The sequence below is a fragment of the Patiria miniata genome, unplaced genomic scaffold (assembly GCF_015706575.1).
Source record: "Patiria miniata isolate m_02_andy unplaced genomic scaffold, ASM1570657v1 HiC_scaffold_28, whole genome shotgun sequence".
Taxonomy (NCBI): Eukaryota; Metazoa; Echinodermata; class Asteroidea; order Valvatida; family Asterinidae; genus Patiria; species Patiria miniata.
The window spans coordinates 5,733,252-5,754,217 of NW_024037067.1; the positions used below are offsets into that span (position 1 = coordinate 5,733,252).

General features: G+C 41.8%; 1 protein-coding gene across 3 annotated transcripts in view; it reads left to right on the forward strand.

Moving 5' to 3' along the window:
• Positions 1-19,755, forward strand: part of LOC119735022 (histone-lysine N-methyltransferase 2D-like) — a 52,885-nt gene extending 33,130 nt beyond the window's left edge. For 2 of the 3 annotated variants that reach the window (XM_038208702.1, XM_038208704.1), the window contains 11 exons: positions 1,076-1,230; positions 2,335-2,428; positions 3,404-3,600; positions 5,484-5,622; positions 7,999-8,087; positions 8,902-9,012; positions 9,753-9,854; positions 10,880-11,018; positions 11,433-15,272; positions 15,646-15,778; positions 16,161-19,755. In XM_038208702.1, the coding sequence (XP_038064630.1) occupies positions 1,076-1,230; positions 2,335-2,428; positions 3,404-3,600; positions 5,484-5,622; positions 7,999-8,087; positions 8,902-9,012; positions 9,753-9,854; positions 10,880-11,018; positions 11,433-15,272; positions 15,646-15,778; positions 16,161-16,263 (5,102 nt within the window). In that variant the 3' untranslated portion in view covers positions 16,264-19,755. The remainder of the gene's footprint in view (positions 1-1,075; positions 1,231-2,334; positions 2,429-3,403; positions 3,601-5,483; positions 5,623-7,998; positions 8,088-8,901; positions 9,013-9,752; positions 9,855-10,879; positions 11,019-11,432; positions 15,273-15,645; positions 15,779-16,160) is intronic. The other variant, XM_038208703.1, reaches the window with a different exon arrangement.
• Positions 19,756-20,966: the final 1,211 nt, after the last annotated feature.

Below are 20,966 nucleotides of genomic sequence, written 5' to 3' on the forward strand. Positions count from 1 at the left end.
GCTTGGATTAATAGATGACCAAACGAACCTTCCCACTCCGTGTTTGAACTTTCCTGCGAAATGTCAGAACCTGGGATAATGAGCTGTGAGAGTGATAAAAAAAGGATTGTTTCTTATCAAGTTGGCATTTAGAAAAGCGAACGAGATTCATCAGTCAATTTGTGAAGGAAGTTGTGGGTTGCGGTGATTTTTTTTCTTTTCTTTTTTCCTTTCTTTTTTCTTTTTTTAAGTTCAACTAGGGTTCAGTGTATAAAGATTTTGTTGGTCGTTTGTTTGGGTTTGCTAAAAAAAAAAAACATGGGGGAAAATAACCTGAAAACCTAAAAAAAAAGTCTTGAAATACATGTCTTGTTTGTGTTATGCATAAGCTTTATTTTGAAAGAGCTAAAACGTTGTCTTTTGCATTAACCGTCCTGTGAAAACGTGCATTGTGAGCCTGTTTATTACTTGGGTCAGTATTGGTCAAGACCCCCATTGGTTTGTACACATTAGGCCAGGAGGCGAGGAAGAAAATTTTGACCGATTGTGACCTCTTAAATAGTAGGATGATTACTAATATGAGTCACACTTGTTATGATTTTGTTGAAGTGTTTAATGGCATGAACCTGTATGTTGAAAAAAAATTGCCGTTTGTATATTTTCGTCCAAGAGTTTCCAAGCTGTTAAAAAACAGTTCGTGTGGATCAATTTTTTGCACTGACTCTTGAGTCTGTATCCAGCTGCCGGTCATATGTTGTGTCCTTGGGCAAGCCACTTCACCCCCACTTGCCTCCCTCCACCCAGGAGTATGAATGGGTACCAGCATTAGCTGGGGAGTAACCTGCGATGGACTGGCCTTCCATCCAGGGGGAATAGAAACAATGCCAGTTGTTTCATGCCACGGAAACCGGAGATAAACACCGGCCTGATGGGCCATATTGGCTCATGACAGACTTTCTTACCCTTAATCCTATGTGAGACAAAATAAGTGAACCCTATATGGAGTAAGACTTGCCTTCTAATGTCAAGGACCCTGTGACTAGAAAAACGTGGCGTTGTAAAGTCTCATGAGATTATTATTTGTCCGTTAATGCAGAGAGCGTGGACCCGATGCACAACCAGTCGTACAGGCACGGTTACTACCATCCGGCCGGCAGCAATGCTGGACTGTCGTCCCCGCCACCCCCTCCCCCTCACCAATCCCCGCCTATGAACGGCTCGGTGCCTTATGGGATACCGGAGGACAGGCCGGTAAGTAAATTGTTGTAACTGGTAGACGTCTCAGTGTTTCTCTGACAGCAGCTGTTTTGCCTCTGCTTTCAGACAATGTTTGAACTGTGTCAAATGAACCAGGGCCCAGTTTCGTGACACTGCTTAGAACATATTTTTTTTGCTAAAGGAGCCTTAGTCTATTTCATGGAGACCATAAGCAGTATGCATAAGCACAGCTAAAGCACACTTAACCCCACAAAAAAAATCTTAGTCTATTTCATGGAGACCATAAGCAGTATGCATAAGCACAGCTAAAGCACACTTAACCCCACAAAAAAATCAAGAATAGGCATACATGTCCTCCCAAATAATTTGGCATGTATTGGAATAAACCCCAAACAGTTGCCTAACCCTGACTCCCTAGGCATTTTTGCTAGGATGTAACCTCAATCTTGCAAAATCCTCCAACGGCCTCCATGTAAAAATTGCATACATCCTCAATCCTGAATGTGGTCCTTGGAGGGGTTACCACTGCCTCAATCCTGCAAAACACTCCGGCAATCACTGTCAATGTGTTGAGGCAGGGGCGGTAACATCCTGGAGCAGTGCGGAGGATTTTCAAGTATAATTCTAGACCTACATTTCGGCATGGCTGAATATAAACAACACAAGGTCCAGCCCAAGACCTTGACACGGTGCATCCTCCAAAATCAGCCACACATTTTGCCATAATGCCCCAATCCTACAAAATCCTCCATTTTGAAAAGAGGATTTTGGAGGATTTGGGAAGGTCAGGGTTAAATCAGTGACGTAACAATAGAAATCTCCATGCGCGCAGAACTGTTATCACCTCTACACCAAAAAGAAAAAAATATACAAAAAAAAGAAAAGAGGCGGGCGGGTAAAAGAAGTGGGCAGCAACGAGAAACTGGTTGATTGTTTTACTCGGCCGCGTAACCCAGAAATATGTGGTGTTCCTTTCTGCTACGCCTTTCTTAAAAGTTGGAAACATTGAAAGGCAGAAAACTTATTGTTGAGACTTGTACGAGTATTTTATAGGATTCCGAAGACAATACATGAAAAATATAACTGTCATAAATTTTTTTCTGGTATTGACTGTGAATCTTTCTTTCTGTTTTCCAGTATCCTCCGGCACCTGATCATTACCATGGTAACATGGTTGGTAGTCCGCCCAGGGCCATGGCTGGTAGCCCGCAGCATATACCCTCGCCAACAAGTGAGTTAGACGGTTGTTAATAGTGATTCTGTGTGTCGTGTCTAATATTACACAATGTATATCGACTGGTGAATTTCACATGTGTAGTGGAATTGTAATACATGAACAACAACAAAATCAAGGGCATTTTTTTTACTTAATCCTCCTATGCCAACATACGTTCTGTGCCAAGTAGTCCTTTTATTCCAAATCAATCAAGTGACTCTTTTCAACAGTTCAGAGCTCCCAGCCTACATAAAGCAGGATTGACTGGCCGTGACTGCCCATGTAACTTTACACAGCTTTGCTTTGACTGTGGGTAATTGATAAGCCAGCTGTGCCCACAACTTGCCTGCTTTGTCTGTTTATGGTCTGTTGACTGAGTTTGACTAGTCACAGTGTGTGCTTGACATATGATCTGACTGCTGGTGACTAGCCTGTGTTAAATATATAGCAGGGGAAGCGAATCGACATTTTGACTGTCTGTGGCTGTTTAAATAGCAAGAGGGTTAAAATATACATTTGTACAATATCCATCAAGACATTAACATATTGGACACAATTTATTTTCACAACTCAAACATTGATTGTTTCTGGTGAATGAAGTTTGATCGAAGTTTATCCCTCTGTGTTATAGCAAATGGCCCGCAATGCTTTTTCTGCAAATGTAAAATAGGTCTCTCAAATCTCTGGATGTTCACAGATCTGTAGCGTCCTTCGCATGAGCTTCAGGCGTTGTTGGCAATGGGTTCAATATTCCCTCCCAGTGGTCTGCCCGGACTTTCTCTTCGTAACCGTTGAAGGGGTAGTAAATATCGCGGGGGGAAGTCCCAAGATCGACTGATGTAATAACCCATTATTGGCCGGAGGACCGATCACAAATAAGTGTTTTCAGAAAGTCCCGAGATAGTTTTAAAAATCGATTATCCGACCAGGAGAAAAAAAAATGATTTCATTTATTTAGTTTTTGTTTTTCTTCCTCCTGCGATTCTTCAGATGATCAGTCCTACCAGCGGATGTCGCCCCAGCATCCCTTGTCGCCACGGCGACTGCATCCAGATGCGGGTCGGCAGCTGGAGAACGGCGTCTGGCTGAAGCAGGGAGGAACCGGTAACGGCCAGGTCAATCAGGACTACTCCGGAGAGGAGAGCGGAGTCGATGTAAGCTCATCCACTGAGAGCATGGAGAAAAGGGTTAGCATTTCAGAGCAAGCCGAAAGAATTGTCCTGAAACCTTTCGTTGAATTGTCTGCATTTGCGCTTGATCATCGGCTTTCGGGTCTTTGTTTCGGCAACAGTTCCGAGCATTTCAGAGCAATTTTGATCATGTTAGAGCAACTTCAGAGCAACTTCAGAGCAACTTCAGAGCAATATCATAGCAATTGCTTAAGCATTTTAGAGCCGATGAATTGTCAAAATTTCGATGAATTCTCTTGATCTCGGCTTTCTGTCCTTTGTTTCGACAACCTTCCGAGCATTTCAGAGCATTTTTGAACATGTTAAAGGAAATTCAGAGCAATTTCATAGCAATGCTTAAGCATTTTAGAACAAACAGAAGAACTGTCCTGACACCTTTGTTGAATTTTCTTGCATTTGCGCTTGATCATTGGCATTCGGCTCTTTGCTTTGGCAACACTTCAGAGCATTTCAGAGCAATTTTTTATCCTGTTAAAGCAACTTTAGAGCAATTTCTTTAAGCATTTTAGGGCAAGCCGAAGAATTGTCCAAAGTTCGATGAATTTTCTGCACTTGCACTTGAGCACTGTCTTTCTGTTCTTTGTAGCGGCAAAACTTAAGAGCATTTCAGAGCGAGCTAAAGAATTGTCCAAACTGTGTTGAATTTTCTACCTTTCTACTTGATCATATGTGTCATTGGGTTCTTGGTTTCAGCAACACTGGAGAGACATTTCAGAGCAATTTTAGAACATTTTAGAGGAACTTCAGTGCAATTTCATAGCAATTTCTTTTAAGCATTTTAGAGCAAGCCGAAGAATTGTCCAAATTTCGATGAATTTTCTGCATTCACACTTGGGCACCGGCTTTCTGTTCTTTGTTGCAGCAACGCTTAAGAGCATTTCAGAGCAAACTAAAAAAATGTCCAAACTGTGTTGAATTTTCTGCCTTTGCGAGTGATCATTTTTGGCCTTCGATTCTTTGTCGCAGCAACACTTAAGAGAAATTTCAGAGCATTTTAGAGGAACTTCAGAGCAATTTCGTAGCAATTTTGTGAGCTTTTCCGAGCAAGCAAAAGAATTGTCCAACTTTTTTTTTTGCCTTTGTGAATGATCATCGGCTTTCTGCTTTATTGTTTCAGCAACAATTCTAAGCATATTCAGAGCAATTTCAATGCAAGCCGACGAATTTGTCCAAACTTCATTGAATTGTTTTCATTTGCGCTTGATCATTGGCTTTTGGCTCTGTTTCAGTGATAATTCACAGTCCTGATGATTTGAAAATCACAGGCGTTTGGATAAAGGCACACCTGGATTTTTCTAGGCGTGTGATTTTTTAGGCGTGTGATTTTTCTAGGCGTGTGATTTTTTAGGCGTGTGATTTTTCTAGGCGTGTGATTTTTTTCTAGGCGTGTGATTCTGTAGTCCAATCTCAGAGACGCCACTTTTCAGGTTTTAACCTGAATTCAGAGAGTTTTTTTCAAAAAATGTGACCAATTAAAAGTGCTGGATTTGGTCTGAAACATCCAGAAACACATTTTTGATTAGGTTAGTTTCAGGTTTTTTTAAGTAGTGTTTCAGGATTTATATTGATATATTGGTGGCATCTCTGCAATCTGGTATTTTTTTTTATAATATTCATCTTGGTTTACAATTATTATTTTTAAAGTAATGCTTCCCATGTAATCCCATTGGCATTGTCTTTGGCATATATTAAAGTCTTTCAAAAATAGCACCCCTTGAACACAGACATGGACAAAATGTTGAACCGCCAACATAGGGCTGGATAGCTCAGTTGGTAGAGCACCGGAACGGCAATCCGGAGGTCGCAGGTTCGAACCAGTCGGTGTCTTTGTTCAACTTCAATCCAACGGTCTTTCATCAATTGTTTGGATCTCTCTCCAGAGCTATGGAGGCATACACACCCCGGGTAATGTCCCAACCATCCACATGAACGTGAACTCCAAGCCGTTGGCCTACTCACAGCCCTTCCATAGCTTTGAGAACGTCTTGGGTGACAGGGACGTCTTCAGATCTCTAGCAGGTCAGAATAAATATGTTTCAACTATTGGGTGTTTTGAAATTTTAACAAAGTAATGTAAATGGATGTGTCCATAAATGCGGGGTCCAATTTGTTGTTCCCCTGTTACATCTGATATAAGGTTTTGTAAATTCAGGGCACATCCTTTAAACCCTAACCACCCCAACTCCATTAAAATCCATGCCCCATTTTGGGGGACTTGGTCCAGGAGGCCTTACGTGACTAAATATTGATGGAGTATGATGGACTTGGGCTTGATGGCCTGAAGCAGTGCTAGGGGTATCCGATTGATTTTGCCTAGCTTCCTGTACTGCTACTGTAATAAAAGCCATGTGTAGCAAGTCCATGAATGTCGACCAGTGCATCAGTGGTGGATTTCCATTATGTCATGTACAGTTTTGTATTGCAAGCATAGTGATTGATGGATTTTGATGGACTTGGTCCAGTTCCTAGTAAAAGACGCTAGGGGGTTAGGGTTAATGCCTTCTATTCTAGTTATTAAAGCAAAATACCTGGCAAACAAATTTCAATTTCAATGTTACACCTTTGGCCCCTAAGTTGATGGAACGACCCAAATTTGTCATCTAGAACCAGAAGAAATTCAGCTGCAATCCAGACCCCAATCTCAATTTAAATTGAGGTTCCTTCGGATTGTCTACGCTTGTCCAGCGAGTCAATTATCTGTTCCGAATATACCCCGTAAATCTCCCTTTTGCGTATTGAGAGCTCTGTGTTCGTTGCCCAGGAAGTGGGCCGCTAAGATTCAGCATTTACAGTCTCGTGTTGCTCTCCCCTAACAAGCCCTTCGATTTTGTGTCACTCCTCGGAACTTCTTATTTTTCAAAACAATTGAGCAGTCGTGAGACGTTAATGGATAACGGCCCCAGGCAATGCACATTTAATAAGATTCTCCAGTGTGCTCTCCTGATGCCTCCCAAGGAGATCAGACTTGAAGATTTAAAGGGGCTTGTTCACTCGCAAAATAACGTCGTGTCCGTCAAAACGATTTGCAGCTTTTTTTCTCTTACAAAAACAGAATCTTTTTTTTTTTTAAACAAGGATGTTCCGAGAGTCTGAGAACGGCAATAAACCAATGCTAGTTTTACAGAGCAATGAATGTTTTGTGTTGTTTTTTCCTTATTGTTTTTAATTTTTTGGGATACATGTCGTTGTGAAAAGTGATAAAATAGCCATTTCATGCATGTACAAGTACTTCATGTTATTTGAAGAAGAAATACATGTAAAAGTACACTTGTCTTTTTGCAGTTGAAGAAAACGCAATCCCACTTTTCGGTTCCTTTTACCATTTCCTGAAAAATATACAATCATTTTGTAAAATCCCAGGTTTATTCAAATTATACTAAACAGTAGTATTGGAGGTGTTATTTGTTTCCCTTTTTGATGCCAAGAGAATTGGGCCAATATTCCCGAGGCGTATGGCCCCTTGAATGTTTTTTCCTCCTCGCATGCGATTTCCCCCTCATAAACATTGAGCCTGACGTCAAGAAACAAACGGAAATTGGCAGTTAAGGCAGAGCGACAGTTGTTTTTGGCACAGATAGATTTTCTTTATTTGTGGGATTGGAAATCTTGACTCGGGGCAAAGAGGCAACTCCTCGGGCTTACGGAAACAGACATATTCAAAGGGAAGTAGCTCTACGTGTTGTGCAAGTCAAAGTTTTGACCCATGAGCCCAGCAGCATTTAATTTTGCATGCTTATTCGAAGCATTTTAGTGAAATACTTTTGTATTGGACCAAAAAAAACAGTAAAAAAAAAGAAGCTTTTATGGGGGGTGGGCTGTTAAAGGGCAATACAACATTTGTTTTTGCTGTTATTTTCAGAAATGGATGGATTTGGGGGGCTACCATTTTATAGCAAATATTGTTACACTGTGTTGTTTGAAATTTTGTGCTCGTAGAAAAACCGAGAAAAACAATCATGTTCCTGTAGTCTGGTTCCTTGACCCCACCGGAAATGACTACAGATTGTTCTTGATGTCATTTTTAAAAAACCTCACAGAGCTTTTATGTAAAAATTTAACCCCCAAAAATTGTTTTGTGTCTGTTTTGGTATTCTTTAATTTTGCATTTTTTTTAATTGTGAACAATTTTGTCATGAAAATTGTAACCGCATGTTTTTTCCTTTGTTGGTAATTTCTTGTTCGTAATCGGCCTGAGACCCAATGACCTCCCTACTTTGTCTGGCGTCCTGACTTCCATTACGTCATTAGGTCTTTAGGTCTATTATTGGTTCATGTACTACTTATTTAATTCTATGGTGTCGTGGGGTTTGTTTTAGTGTTTCGCATTAGTGGAGTTTTCAAGGAATTTCTTTTATACCTAATTGTTTTCATTTTTATTTTTTTTGGCTTTTCCAGGCAATCAGCGTCCCCATAGCGACGGTTCCTCCGATATCAAGATGGATATCATGAGACATCAAGACATTAAACCGCAGTATCAGGGCAAGGTACAGTAGAAATATTTGTAAAAAGAGATATTTTGTATATTTTAAGACACAGAAACCTTTTGTTATTGTAAATTTGTACCGTTTATGTAATATTTAAAAATATCTCTTTCGTACATGTTTGGGACTTGACAAAATAAAACTTTGACTCGATAAAACTTTGACTTGAGTCAAGGCAAAGTGTATGCATAATTTTGACGTTATTTTGCGACATTTTTGCCCCACCTTTCGCAGATTGTGATATACCTACCGAGGAAAATTGATGCACCCAAAAATGTTGACACACCAAATCATGACATGACGCAACCCTGTGTCCACCTTGTAAACCCGTATAAGGTGCTGCATAGTGGGTCTCATATTTCTCATATAAACTTCATTTACATTTAACTTCATTTTCCTTCATGCATGCATCACCATCGCTTTGGAACTCTCTCCCACACCATATTAGAACTGTCAATGCCGAAAATGAATTTAAAAAAATCCTTAAAACTTACCTGTTCCATTAATTGCTTTTAATTGTTGTTTACTGTGAAGCGTATCGAGACCTCGGTGTGATGCGCTATATAAACACTGTGTTATTATTATTATTATTATTATTTAATAAAAGACATAATTTCCAGCGCCTTGAGTACCTAATTGTTGGTAGATACGTGCGCTATATAAGACTCCGGTATTATTACAACCGTGAAGGACATGACGCACTCTTGATGAAATGGGGGGGGGGGTGTCATGAGGCCCATTGATAGTTGCATAAATTTGAAATGGTCCCACTTGCTTAAAAGGCAGACTTTTAGAGTATTTCCTCTTACTTTTGCAGGATGCTGACAGGATATACGAATGGCTGCGAAGGCAGCGCATGCCGGAGTACACCAACAACTTCACTAAGGCTGGATACGACATGCCCACCATTGCCAGGATGACACCCGAGGTAGGCTCTGCCGCCACCCCTCCCCCCTCCACCACATACTCCACATTGCCTTCCTGTTATGCTGAAAATTTTGGCATGAATTCCATGGGCACGCTCATTCTTCACTGTCATTTTTTTTCTAGAAGAAAAAAATTCAACGGGGCCGAGGGGAAATCTACTGGCGATGAAGACTTGATATCTCATTTTGTCAGCAGCCCCAGAATTACATGTATGGAATACGTTGCCTGCTGACATGCACCATTCCCAGTCCATGGACTTGTTTAAGCGTAAAGTTTAAGACTTATCTTTGTAAACAGTCTTTTAACTAAATTTTATTTAAAATCGGTAAAATAATTCAGGAGCCAAGGCCAAATGTTCGTTGTGGACCTTACTCACAAAGCCATTTTGGTCGGGTTCCCCTAATGTATTTTGATTAATTGTGAACTGTTGAGTGTGACGGCGCCAGACTATTTATACATTCTAGCCTCACTTTCAGTTGTTGTGGCTTAACACGTTAGGGCTTGTTCAATCACAAATTTAAAATGATGTATTAGAGCAGACAGGTACAATGTGTAATTTACTTAATGTCATTGCTTTCATTTCTCTTCGCAAGTTACAGAAATGAAGATTTCACCTCACTTTTAATTCAATATGGCCGACTCGTGAATAAGGCCAATAGCTGTGTTCGGTATAGCAACGTTCCACTGTACATGTTTTCTTAGGCAAATTAACTGGGGTTTTTTAATTGTTTTTAATTGTAGGATCTGACGGCCATTGGAGTTACTAAGCCTGGTCATCGGAAGAGAATATCGGCCATGATTAGCCAACTCAACGAACCTGACGGGATACCAAACTACAAACCGGTAAATTTGTTAATAGTTCAGAATTTGTCTTCATTTCATCGTTGTTCTCCAGTTTTGAGCCTGGCCATTCCAAGTTAAAGGCATATAGGATCATTGGCATTTTTCCAGTGACGCACCCAGGGTATTAGGTTTGGAATATTCGTCTTTGGATTTTGAGTGGTGTTAATTATTTGAATCGAACAAAATGCATGAAAAGCAAATTTTCCTTTCTGCCTTTAAAAACAGAAGATGTTCAATCAATATTTGTTTAGTCTTTGTTTATTTGTTTAGGGCCAAATCTGAGAGGAGTCTTTTGTCTTATTTCAGTTATTTAACCTATATCTGCGATGGATTTTTTTTTTTTGCTTTTCAGTTTTTTCCCATCTTTGCTTTAAACTCATTTGGTTCTTTGACTGTCAGAGTGGTCAGTCATGCACATTGAAAGAACTTCTGACTCATGTCATCCAAAGCTGCCACTTCTGTTTTTTATAAAAACTATGCTTCGTCGTAGATAAAAATGTACTTCGTTTTCCACTATAGGTGTGGTGCCAAAGCTCTGTTGTATTTTTAGTGTCACTACTTTGTCATTGTTAAAAGTTGCATTCCCTGAGCTATTTTCGAGTTTCATCCGGGAAAACAGATTCCTTTCTCAATTGGTATTTTTCTACCAATACAGAAGTGTTCCACTTTTGAATGAGACATCGTCCCAAAAAATTGGCCAATGTTCAGATATGGCAAAAATTACTTGACATATGTTGAATTATATGCCTCCTGACAATAAGTTTGGCGCATCTTATGTGCGTAATGGGCGCAAACGTAGCCCCAGATCAAAGCATATTTTCAGAGGGTTGAAAACATGTAAAATAGAAAAACTAAATTAGTTTTTAACTTTAAATAAAACAGGAGAAAAAGATTGTAGAGCAATTTGAAGTCATCTTTGCCCTGATGTGATGTTGCCTGAAAAAGTCACAGACTATCACACTTTCATTGCAACCCCTAATCTCTATCTCTTGTTTCTCACTCTTTTTTTCTCTCTCTCTTATTAGCCTGACGTGGTGATGTGGCTGAAGTTACTAGACTTGTACCAGTACTACAACACCTTTTTGAGTAACAGCTATGGCACGATGGACGCCGTGTCCGAGATCACGTGGGAAGACCTCCAGGAGATGGGCATCAACCAATTAGGTGAGACAGTGGTGCTACTTTCAACTATCAGGTTATTTACTGTTGCTAATTTTAGGTAGGGATGCCATGCACAACTCAGGTAAAACTTAGTTTTGAACTGGTTTAACTGGTTTTGAACCAGATAAACAAGTTTCAAACCAGTTCAACCAGTTCAGAACCAGTTCAACCAGTTCAGAACCAGTTCAACCAGTTCAAAACCAGTTCAGAACCAGTTCAACCAGTTCAAACTCAGTTCAAAACCAGTTCAACCAGATCAAAACCAGTTCAAACTCAGTTCAACCAGTTCACAACCAGTCACAAATGTGCTTCATAATCTATCTGCGTAAGACTCACTTCAGTGGATCCCATCACAAACAGCAAGGGTTAGGAATAAAAATACTAAAGGGGTGTTTGTCTGTTTGTCTTTGACATCAGGTCACCAGAAGAAGTTTACCTTGGCAATAAAGAGGTTACGGGATCTCCAAAAGCAGGCCACGCGGGTCCTAGCGTCCGCCCAGCAAGCAGGCAGTGCTGGCAGCGACAATGACAGTACCTCCCCGCACTCCTCCAACGATGGGGCCTACCACCACTACCAGCACCCTAACACTCTGATGTTGGCTCAGATGGGCCATCGGACGTCCCCCTTGCAGTCGCCGGACAACACCATGGTGAAGAAAAGATCAGGACTCCGCAGCAGCCAAGAGAGTCTAGGTAGCGACGGCAGCAACAAATCCAGTGGGTCCCATGGCTCCCATGAGCAGGCCTACCCAAAGAAGATCGTCCACTTGAAGCAGCTGTCGGAGACCAGGGAAGCCAGTTACGTCCCGACCAGCTTGAAAGTCTCTTCCACAGGGACGCAACCGGACCACAAAGTACCCTCACCAGAGGGGGACAAAGCAGCTGTCTCAAGCACATTGCAGACGTTCTCAACATTCAAGCAGCCGCCCGTCACCACAGCAGCAGGGGGAACATTTAAGATCCCTGCTGTTCCTAGGGACAGGAGATCAAACGATAGTCTGGAACGGGTCCTGGTTGCGCAAGGGAGCAATTATGATCCCTACAGTGGTGCGTCGAAAAGAAATTCCATCGAGGGCGGTTCGAGTATAGGATCGAGTGGCTCTGGGGATGGTTCCGTTAAAATGAAGCGATCCAATCCCCCGGCCCCACCAAAGAGGACAAACTCTATTAGGACAGTTGACGAGGAGCAATTGAAAACGGCCACGATTGGACGGAAGAAATCTCTGAAACAGTTCCGGGAAGAGATGGCGGCTGGAAACATGAACAAGACAGTTGAGCTTCCGGAAGGATATGCCACGATCAAGAGATCAGGTACCCGGAAAACCTCAACGTTGAACAGATCGGCTTCCCAAGAGGGAGACTATCCTGCCGGGAGTACTGGGGGAACCATTGGGCCCCCTTTACCACCCACGGTACCTGCCAATGCCCAGGGAAGCATTAGTGACGGCTCAGATGGTAGCACAATTATAACAGGTGCACCCAATCAGCCAAGTCCCAGCACATTTAGTGGCAATAAGACTCTTGATGAGACACCACATCCGGTAGTAAATTACAGCGCTTATGGCATCACCAACCAACCTGTACTCACACCTGTGCATCATCATCCGCAGCAGCAGCAGCAGCAGCAGCAGCCAAACCAACTATCCGGAACATACGCTCAGACCAGCATGCCAAGTCAAACCACTTCAGTGCCCACAAGTCCTGTTGCAGCGCAGCAACCCTCATGGACAAATCAACAGACACCGCACTCTAGAGATATGGGAATGACAAACGTATCGAAATCTGTTCCATCATCAGCTACGTCAACACCTTCCCACAATCCCACCCCTGTGAAGCCAAATGCTGCCCTGTTAGCAGAAATGCAGCAGTCGATAGCGGCAAGTATGCCTCCAGGCATGCGATTAAACCCCCACAGCTCAGTTAAAAAGGCTCCAGAGTCACCCTTCACATCCAATGCAACTACAAAAAGTACTCTGCAGTCTTCAGCAGTTCCCAATCAGCTTCCCGGAAACAAGGCTGACGATAAAGCACCTACCCAAAGAGACTCCAGTGGAGTAGCTTTCAGGTCATCAGATGATGCAGGGGAGAGTCAACCGCGACCATCATCTGGAGGAACATTCAAAATTCCCCAGAGTCTACCTCCTCGTGCAGGTAGTAACAGGCCATCCTCAGGTGAGCTTCTTTTAAACACCAGTCGAAGACCTTCATCAGGAGGCTTCAAATTAGGCGTTGATGTTGAACTGGAGAAGCAAACCCAAAATAAGGCACAGCAGGTAGAAGTCAGTATGCGCGAGGGTGTCCACAACAGCTCCCAGAGGCCTCCTTCAACAGGCAGCACTGGAAGCGGTGGAAGTGGTAGCACAGATAGTAGCTCCAACAAACAAGACCGGCCCAGCAACATGGAACTCCTCTGGAAGAGGATGTCCCAGGAAGGGGAGGAAAATGCCCCAATCATCCAACCAGCTCTCTCCAAACCATTGGAAGGCATCTGGCGGCCAAAATCACGCCACTATGAGCTTGTGGGTCAGCCGGAGGACCAAAACCAGGCCGATTCCTCCAGTGAGGGGGAAGGCAGTAACCTCAAGATTCAAACCAAAGCTACTTTCCGTTCGCTGAAGAAGCAGTTCTTGGATCAGAACTCCACGCCTATCACCTACCACACTCTGAAGAGGCCTGCCAAGAAGCCCGATCCCAACTTCTTTGAGGAGGATTTCCGGCCCAGGTCAAAGTCATTCACAGACCTTGATGAGTACAATCAGTCACCCGTGGCTAAGGACGCTCCTGTTGACTTTGAGACTTTTGTCGCCAGAGAGGAAGCTCTGCAGCAGCCTGACTTTGATACGAATATTGAGAGTCAACCTCCTAGCTCAGAGTCTAGATCCTATACCTCTCCAAGAAACTCGCCTCAAAACACACGGACCCAAAACTCGCCCATTAAATTGCCCTTCCCGGATAACGGAGGCCCTGCTCAGAAACCTGTCAGCCTGCCAGGACTTGTATCAAATTATGGTGCTAAGAACTCAGACAGTAATAACGGTGGCTTCCATGATCAAGTACTTAATAATCATGCACCTCTGCCCACTGTTGCCCCTCCTAAGGTACCACCTCCACACATTGCTCCTCCTAAGGTGCCCCAACTTCAAAGTCTCCCACCTCAAGCCCCGCCACCACCGCCTCCGGTTCCCCAGTTCGAAGCCCCTCCACCCAAGGTTCCTTCCCCTGAGGAGCAATCCTCCGAAGTTCCCTCACAAAAAGTGTCCCCGCAGCAAGTACGTCCTCCAAAGGTGTCTCCAAAAGCCCCACGTGTCAAGTCTGCAGCCCAGCTGCCACTGCCTGCTCAACAAGAGATGATGCCACCTCCTCCTCCAGTGGATGATTTACCCCCGCCCCCTCCCCCACCCCCACCAAATGATGACCTCCCACTGCCTCCCCCACCATCTGAAGACTTTGACCTTCCCCCGCCACCAGATGAGGCAGGCCTTCCTCCCCCTCCCTCACTACAGACCAACACACCTACTTACTCCAACAATTTGCCAGCACCTCCTCAATCGATGCAGCAAGCATCTCTGAAACTGTCCAGGCAAGCAGGAGGTCCACAAACAGCCCCCAAAACCAAATCCAGCGCCGGCAAGAAGAAATCGTCACACAGAGCACCTGTCGTGTCTGAGGGATGGGAGTCAAACTCCGATACCATCAAGCGGAAACCTTCACCTGTCTTATCCCTTCCCCAGGACAATGCAACTGAAGCACCAAATACAAGTGCACACCCTAAAGAACCTAAATCCAGTCACAGTCTCTCAGAGAAAAGGAAAAAAGCCCCTGTGAAGGTGCCTGAAAAAACAGTCAAATCACCGTCCAGGACAGGGAAGGCTCCAGTGAAAGCCCCGGCAAAAAAGAAAGAAGTGGTTGCACCACCACCGCTGGATGACTCAGATGATGTGGACTTCTACTCCCAGGATCTGGATATGATGGACACACTGGCCGGACAGGATGCCGCAGTGGAATCGGACAGCAGTGACACGATGGAGTCGGCTCTGTCGGGATTCGAGAACGAGAACACGGACACGATCAAGAAGCAGCCCATGAAGCTGAGTCCTGCCAGGACCAACACTGAGATGAACCATCCAGAGATTGTGGGCAAAGCCTCGGGCAGCAGAGGCTCCGCCATCATGGACGGTAGAGCTGATGTTGTCATGAGAGAGCGGGGCAAAGCAGGTACTGCAAAGAAGGACCGAGATTCTCAAGGCTTTGGTGAAGGTAAAAAAAAAACCTATTATTCAATAATCAGTAACCCGGAACAGAAAGAAAAGAAATATTTTCTCGTAAAACTTCCATGCAGTAAGATTTTCTGATAATCAACACTCTCTTTCGTGGATGTTTGAACATTCATCTCATTGTTGGTGGAAGAATTTCCCACTCTTAATTTTTTTCCCTGAATGGAGACATTGTCCTACTTCACTTGTTTTAATTGCCACTTTCTTGTATCAGTAAATAAAATTTTATTGAATGGTTCAGTAATTTTTCTCTTCCATTTTCACATCAAAAACAAGTTTGACCCTCAGCTGGTGTAACAGAAATTGCCTGAAATCGCTTCCTTATATTTGTCAATTTTGTCAATCTTCATCAACAGTTTCCCTTCAATTAGCGGACATCTTGAACAGCATGGGCTCCGATGACCCACTGGCTAGCTTTGCAGCCAATGCCGAGGCTTCAGCCAAGGCCAGAATGTCACCCATCCAATCACTCTCTCCCACTCAACCTGCGTAAGTTGAAACACTAGAGATTGTCATCGCAAACTACCCTTTGTTACGGTGTGCAACTATTGTTGTGTGCATAGTCCGTTCATTTTATACGCACATTACCCACACAAGCCTTGTGGCTGTTTAAAAGTAAAGGGGACGAACCTGTGTTCACAGGAACGGAGTGCCCATCTCTCTTTCGAAGCGATTGGGCTAGACTCATATCCTGCTGTGGGGGATCACCACACCTCCTCCACAGCGAGTCTGTTACCTTCCCAGCATTGAATAATGCCGGTACCCATTTAACACCTGGGTTGAGAGGAGTAATTGAGGTAAAGCGCCTTACTCAAGGGCTACTACTTGGGTTCTACTTGCTTTCACTGACTGTTTTCTTTTCTCTTTGCAGTCCGACAGCCAGCCAAGAGCCAGCTGAATCCAAAGACATCTTCACCGACATCGAGTCCATGTTCAATGATCTCACCTTTGACCTTGAGAGCATGATGAATTGACCTTAGGTCAATGACCCCAAGTAACCCTTTTAATTATATCTTCAGGCTAGGATAATAATAATGGTTAGAGATTGCAAAAGAAAAGTCAACTTATCCCTGGTCTGTTTTTCGAATGTCCCCTTTTGAAATAACAGAGAAAATATATGAAGATTTTTTTTTGTTTGGTTAATGTGTGTCCTTTACCAAAAGAATTGGCTTAAAGTCATGATTGATTACTTTTTATTGAGCGACTGTGGTACATGTATGTTCTTATGTTCTAATGTCAAACATTAACTTCTGTGCGTAGACCAAATTTTCTGTATCGTCGTGATATTTCCAAAAAGATGCACTGCTTTATCTCTCGCTTAAAAAGTGTTCCAGATGAATGTCGATAAGTAAACAAATTCTTCACACCCGACGAATAAAATTGATTAGTACTAGTTATCGTTCTCATTGCTTAATAAGGTGAATATGCAAGTGTTTAAAAAAGCAATTTATGTCAAATTTGTTTTACTGTTTGTGATTTTAGAAGAAAACACAATGGCGGTAGAGGGCATATAAAAATGCAAGTTCAGTGTTTGTAACGTGAGCCAGTTTTGAGCCCTGTGGTTATTCACCTTAAGTCCATGCAGCTGGTAAGTTAAATTTTGGACATAACCTTGGAAGGAAAAAAAATCACCTTCGATAGCCACAAGTTATGAAATTTGGCAATTTTGCTTATAAAGTTGTTCAGAGACATGAATAAGATGTGGTTTATTACGAGTGTACCAGTACTGAAAAAAAATTGTTGGAGTCGCATTCAAATCATCGTGTTAAAGTCATCACAAGTCAATCAAAGTCATCCAAACAAAAACTTCAAAAAAATTTAAAATGTTGACAGCTCACGGTATGCATCTTTAATGTATGTTTCTTCCGTTTTTGCCTACCCTGAAAAAAAAAAGGAATTTGTTGCATTTTGCTGGCAATAAAACACCTTTAAAGCCTTGGTATATTATTAAATGATTTTTTTTATGCATAATTTTTTTTAAGCAAATATGATTTTTAGATAAAAAAAAAAATCAGTTTTTAAACTATCCTTCGGTTGATGAGCAGTTGGAAATTTCAAAATGGTCAGCGAAGTCATTGAACTAAAACAACAACAAACAAGCAAATGAACAAACAAAAAAAACGTACATACATTGCGTTCTTTAATACAGCATTAGCAAAGAATCTGTTTTGGAGAAATGTGTTTTTTATAGTTATTGATTTCACGCTAAATCTAAGTTTTCTTCTCAATTTGTGTCATTGCTTCGAATGTAATACTGACTCATGTACTCTAGTTTCTCTAATGGTTCAAAGAACAATATTTGCAAGCAAAAAAAAATGCAAACTTTGGAGTAATTACTTTCTTTGATGTAAGTTTTCTTGAAAAGCTTTGATAGAGTTACATGTTAATATGCAAGAGTCCAATGTAAAAACAAAAATGTCCGTTTAACCGAACAAAAGCTATTCCAAACAAAGGGAGTTGCCGAATTGAATGATAGTTTTTTAAATGGCAGCGTTGAGATGAATTTCTACAAATTTGCATGTGGAACTTTTATTTAATTAATTTTTTATTGAGTTTTATGTCTCCTCGCACCTTGTTGCATTTGGCTATGTGACAACTTAATATTGTATGTAAATGAATTTCCTAAAGAACAAACAAATCTTTATTTTTGGGGTCGATAGACTATTTATAATGAAAGTATATTTAGTGATTGGTTTTCTTCAGGTAAAGGTTTGTATATTTGTTTTTGTTCACTGCCATTGGAGATGCTTTCCTGTTATGTTTTTCGTTTTGAGCTAGAGTTTGGATCCGTAGGTAATGCAAAGTGTGTACATGTATATTTATTCAGCAACTTGTTTTATTCGTAATAAGGCGCTCCATGGGGAATCTTGTTTATGCCTTAAAAGAAAACGTTTCACATCGGCCGCAACATCTTAAATTAGTTCATTTTAATTCCTCGGGTATTTTGGGTGACCTGTCCCCTTTTGTTTCTAGTTATTGAAAGTGACTAACTATACAAGTGTTTGAAAGCAGTATTTACGGTAAAACTGTAAAACGTTCCATAGAAATTCGTGTGGATATTTTTGGAGGGGGGGGGGGTGGTGGTGCGAAGCTTCTTGAAAGACATTGATATTTCTTGTTTTAAGTCTATTTCGAGGAATTCTAAGCTTAACCTATCACACAAGGTCGCGGGTTAATCTTAATTGGTCGTGTATTATTCTGCAAGCTACAATCGAATGTGTCTCGTTATTACGAGCTCGGTTATGACGGGACTCCGGTTAAGACGAGCATATTTCGCCAGTCTCGACCTTAGTGTGCACATTCCTAGGAGGAAATTAACTGCTTAATACGAACTTTGGTAAAATGAGAATTCGGTTAAGACGAGTTTTTGACCCCTCGTGTGCAAATGCATTTATTTATCTCAACGAGCGTTTGGGGAAACACTTGTCAGTCAGTGCACCATTCAATAATGTACTTCACTGTTTTTGTTAAGAAGTTGAAGTCTTTTACATTGACTCTCCTGTTTCTGGGTACCGTAGTAGATGTACACGTAGTTCGTTGTAGGCGTTTCGGTGTTCCACTTTTCCAACAGACTGCATGTGTACATAACCAGAGCTTTATATAAGAAGTCTTGAGAACCGATATTTTATTATTTCTGACAGTTCAACTGTGTTCCAAGGAGAAAGGTCTCTGATTGGAGAACAAAATGAGAAAAATCAGCTATGCACCGATGTTTGTTGCCTATGCAACAAAACAAAAACAATGCTGCCGACGGTTAAGAGGAGTAATGATTTGTACGGATGAAGAACTAACAAGAAACAGATTTTTTTTATTCTTCCTGATTTTATCTGTCAGACTTTACTTCTGTTTTTAGTCAGATTTTCCTTATGTCTGGTGGAGTTGTTAGCAACTGACTTATGCTCGCGTACTGTACATGTAATTTATACAACGAAGGTTCTTTGAAACGATACAATGTGATTATATATACGTTTATGTTATACATTGTATATTATGGGTAATAATGTACAATAGTTAATACTATACAAAAACTGTATACTCGTGTAAGTAATGAAGTTGTGTCCAAACATACTGATGTAGTCTTGGTCCGTACATCGAACGGCATTGCACAATCGTACAGTGCATTTTGATTTCAGCCATTGGCGGGAAACACAAAGTTTAACTTCGTTTAACAGCGTGAACAAAAACTGTTATAATTATGCAAGGTGTGTGCAAAGTATAATTGTTAAGGTCGTTTATGTAATTACCGACAGTATTTGTGTTTGCCCGATAAGCAAGAATGCTAAGGCCTAATTCTAACTTGAGTATCTTATCGATCAGTGTACCAATATTATACATTTATGTTACTATTGTAAAAAATAAAAACCAGGAGTTACTTCATTGAAAACTGTGTTTGATATATATAGATAATTATGAATTTAAGTGAACTAATAAAAGTACTTCTGGGGCTTCCGGAAAAAGAAAAGTGATTTTTTTTTTTGTATCACGAATTTGCCTTTCTTTTACTTGAGGTGCGCAAGGGCGGATTGCCCCCCCCCCCCTCCAAACGAACCTAACTTTTTTTTTTAAAGTGAAGTCGCAATAAAGGCGGGCACTGCATACACTACCATCAGATGTTTTCCTAACAAAATCTTGGTGAAAGGAATGCATAAGGTGCCCTTAATGATCACATTCCAATTCAATTTTTGGCTAGATTTGCTTTTCAAAATGAAATTTTGACGAAAATGTGGGGTACATTGTGTTTGCATTGTTAGGAGTAATGTCAGTTTTCGGCCAAATGTAATCAAAATTTATAAGGCTAACCTCTTGCATTTTTTAAAAATTATTTTGGCCAAAAATCAAATTGCTTCAAACTTGCTGGAAATATGCCGCAGTTGCCTACCCTTGAACAAATTCAAATTATTTCTGGACAGAAGTGCTCTCAAAACGAACATTCGACGACAATTTTGACAAAATTATATTACATTCATTCTCTGGCGGTTCCTGTCAAGATTCTAGAATTTCGTGTCAAATACCACGACAAAATAGTACAGGAGATTTGATTGCAACACAATGTGTTTATCTTGAGTTCCCGATTTCACAATAACTGTGCTGACTTGACCGACGAGCAATTACGGAGTGTCCTTACGGGTGCAACAGTGTACTAAAATTCCCAGTGTTTGTAAAGCGCGCCCTCTTTTGTAAGAAATTGTTGACAATTATTGGTCGCCCCTAGCAGAAATTCCGCAATATTGGTCGTACCTAGCGGTACGCACGTTAATATATACCGCTAGAGGCGACAAAGGGCGCCCCCAGCGGTACAATCGTTAAACCGCTAGGGGCTACAATGGTGGTCGCCCCCAGCGGTACGCGCGTTAATATATACCGCTAGGGGCGACAAGGGTCGCCCCTAGTGGAAGTTCCTCTAGGGGCGATCAATATCGTTCGCCCCCAGCGGTATACCGCTTGGGGCGACAATAACGGTCTCCCCCAACCGTACAAGCATTAATATATACCGCTATGGGCGACAATATCGGTCGCCCCCAGCGGTATACCGCTAGGGGCGACAATAATGGTCGCCCCCAGCGGTACGCGCGTTAATATATAGCGCTAGAGGCGACAAAGGGCGCCCCCAGCAGTACAAGCATTATACCGCTAGGGGCGACAATAATGGTCGCCCCCAGCGGTACGCGCGTTAATA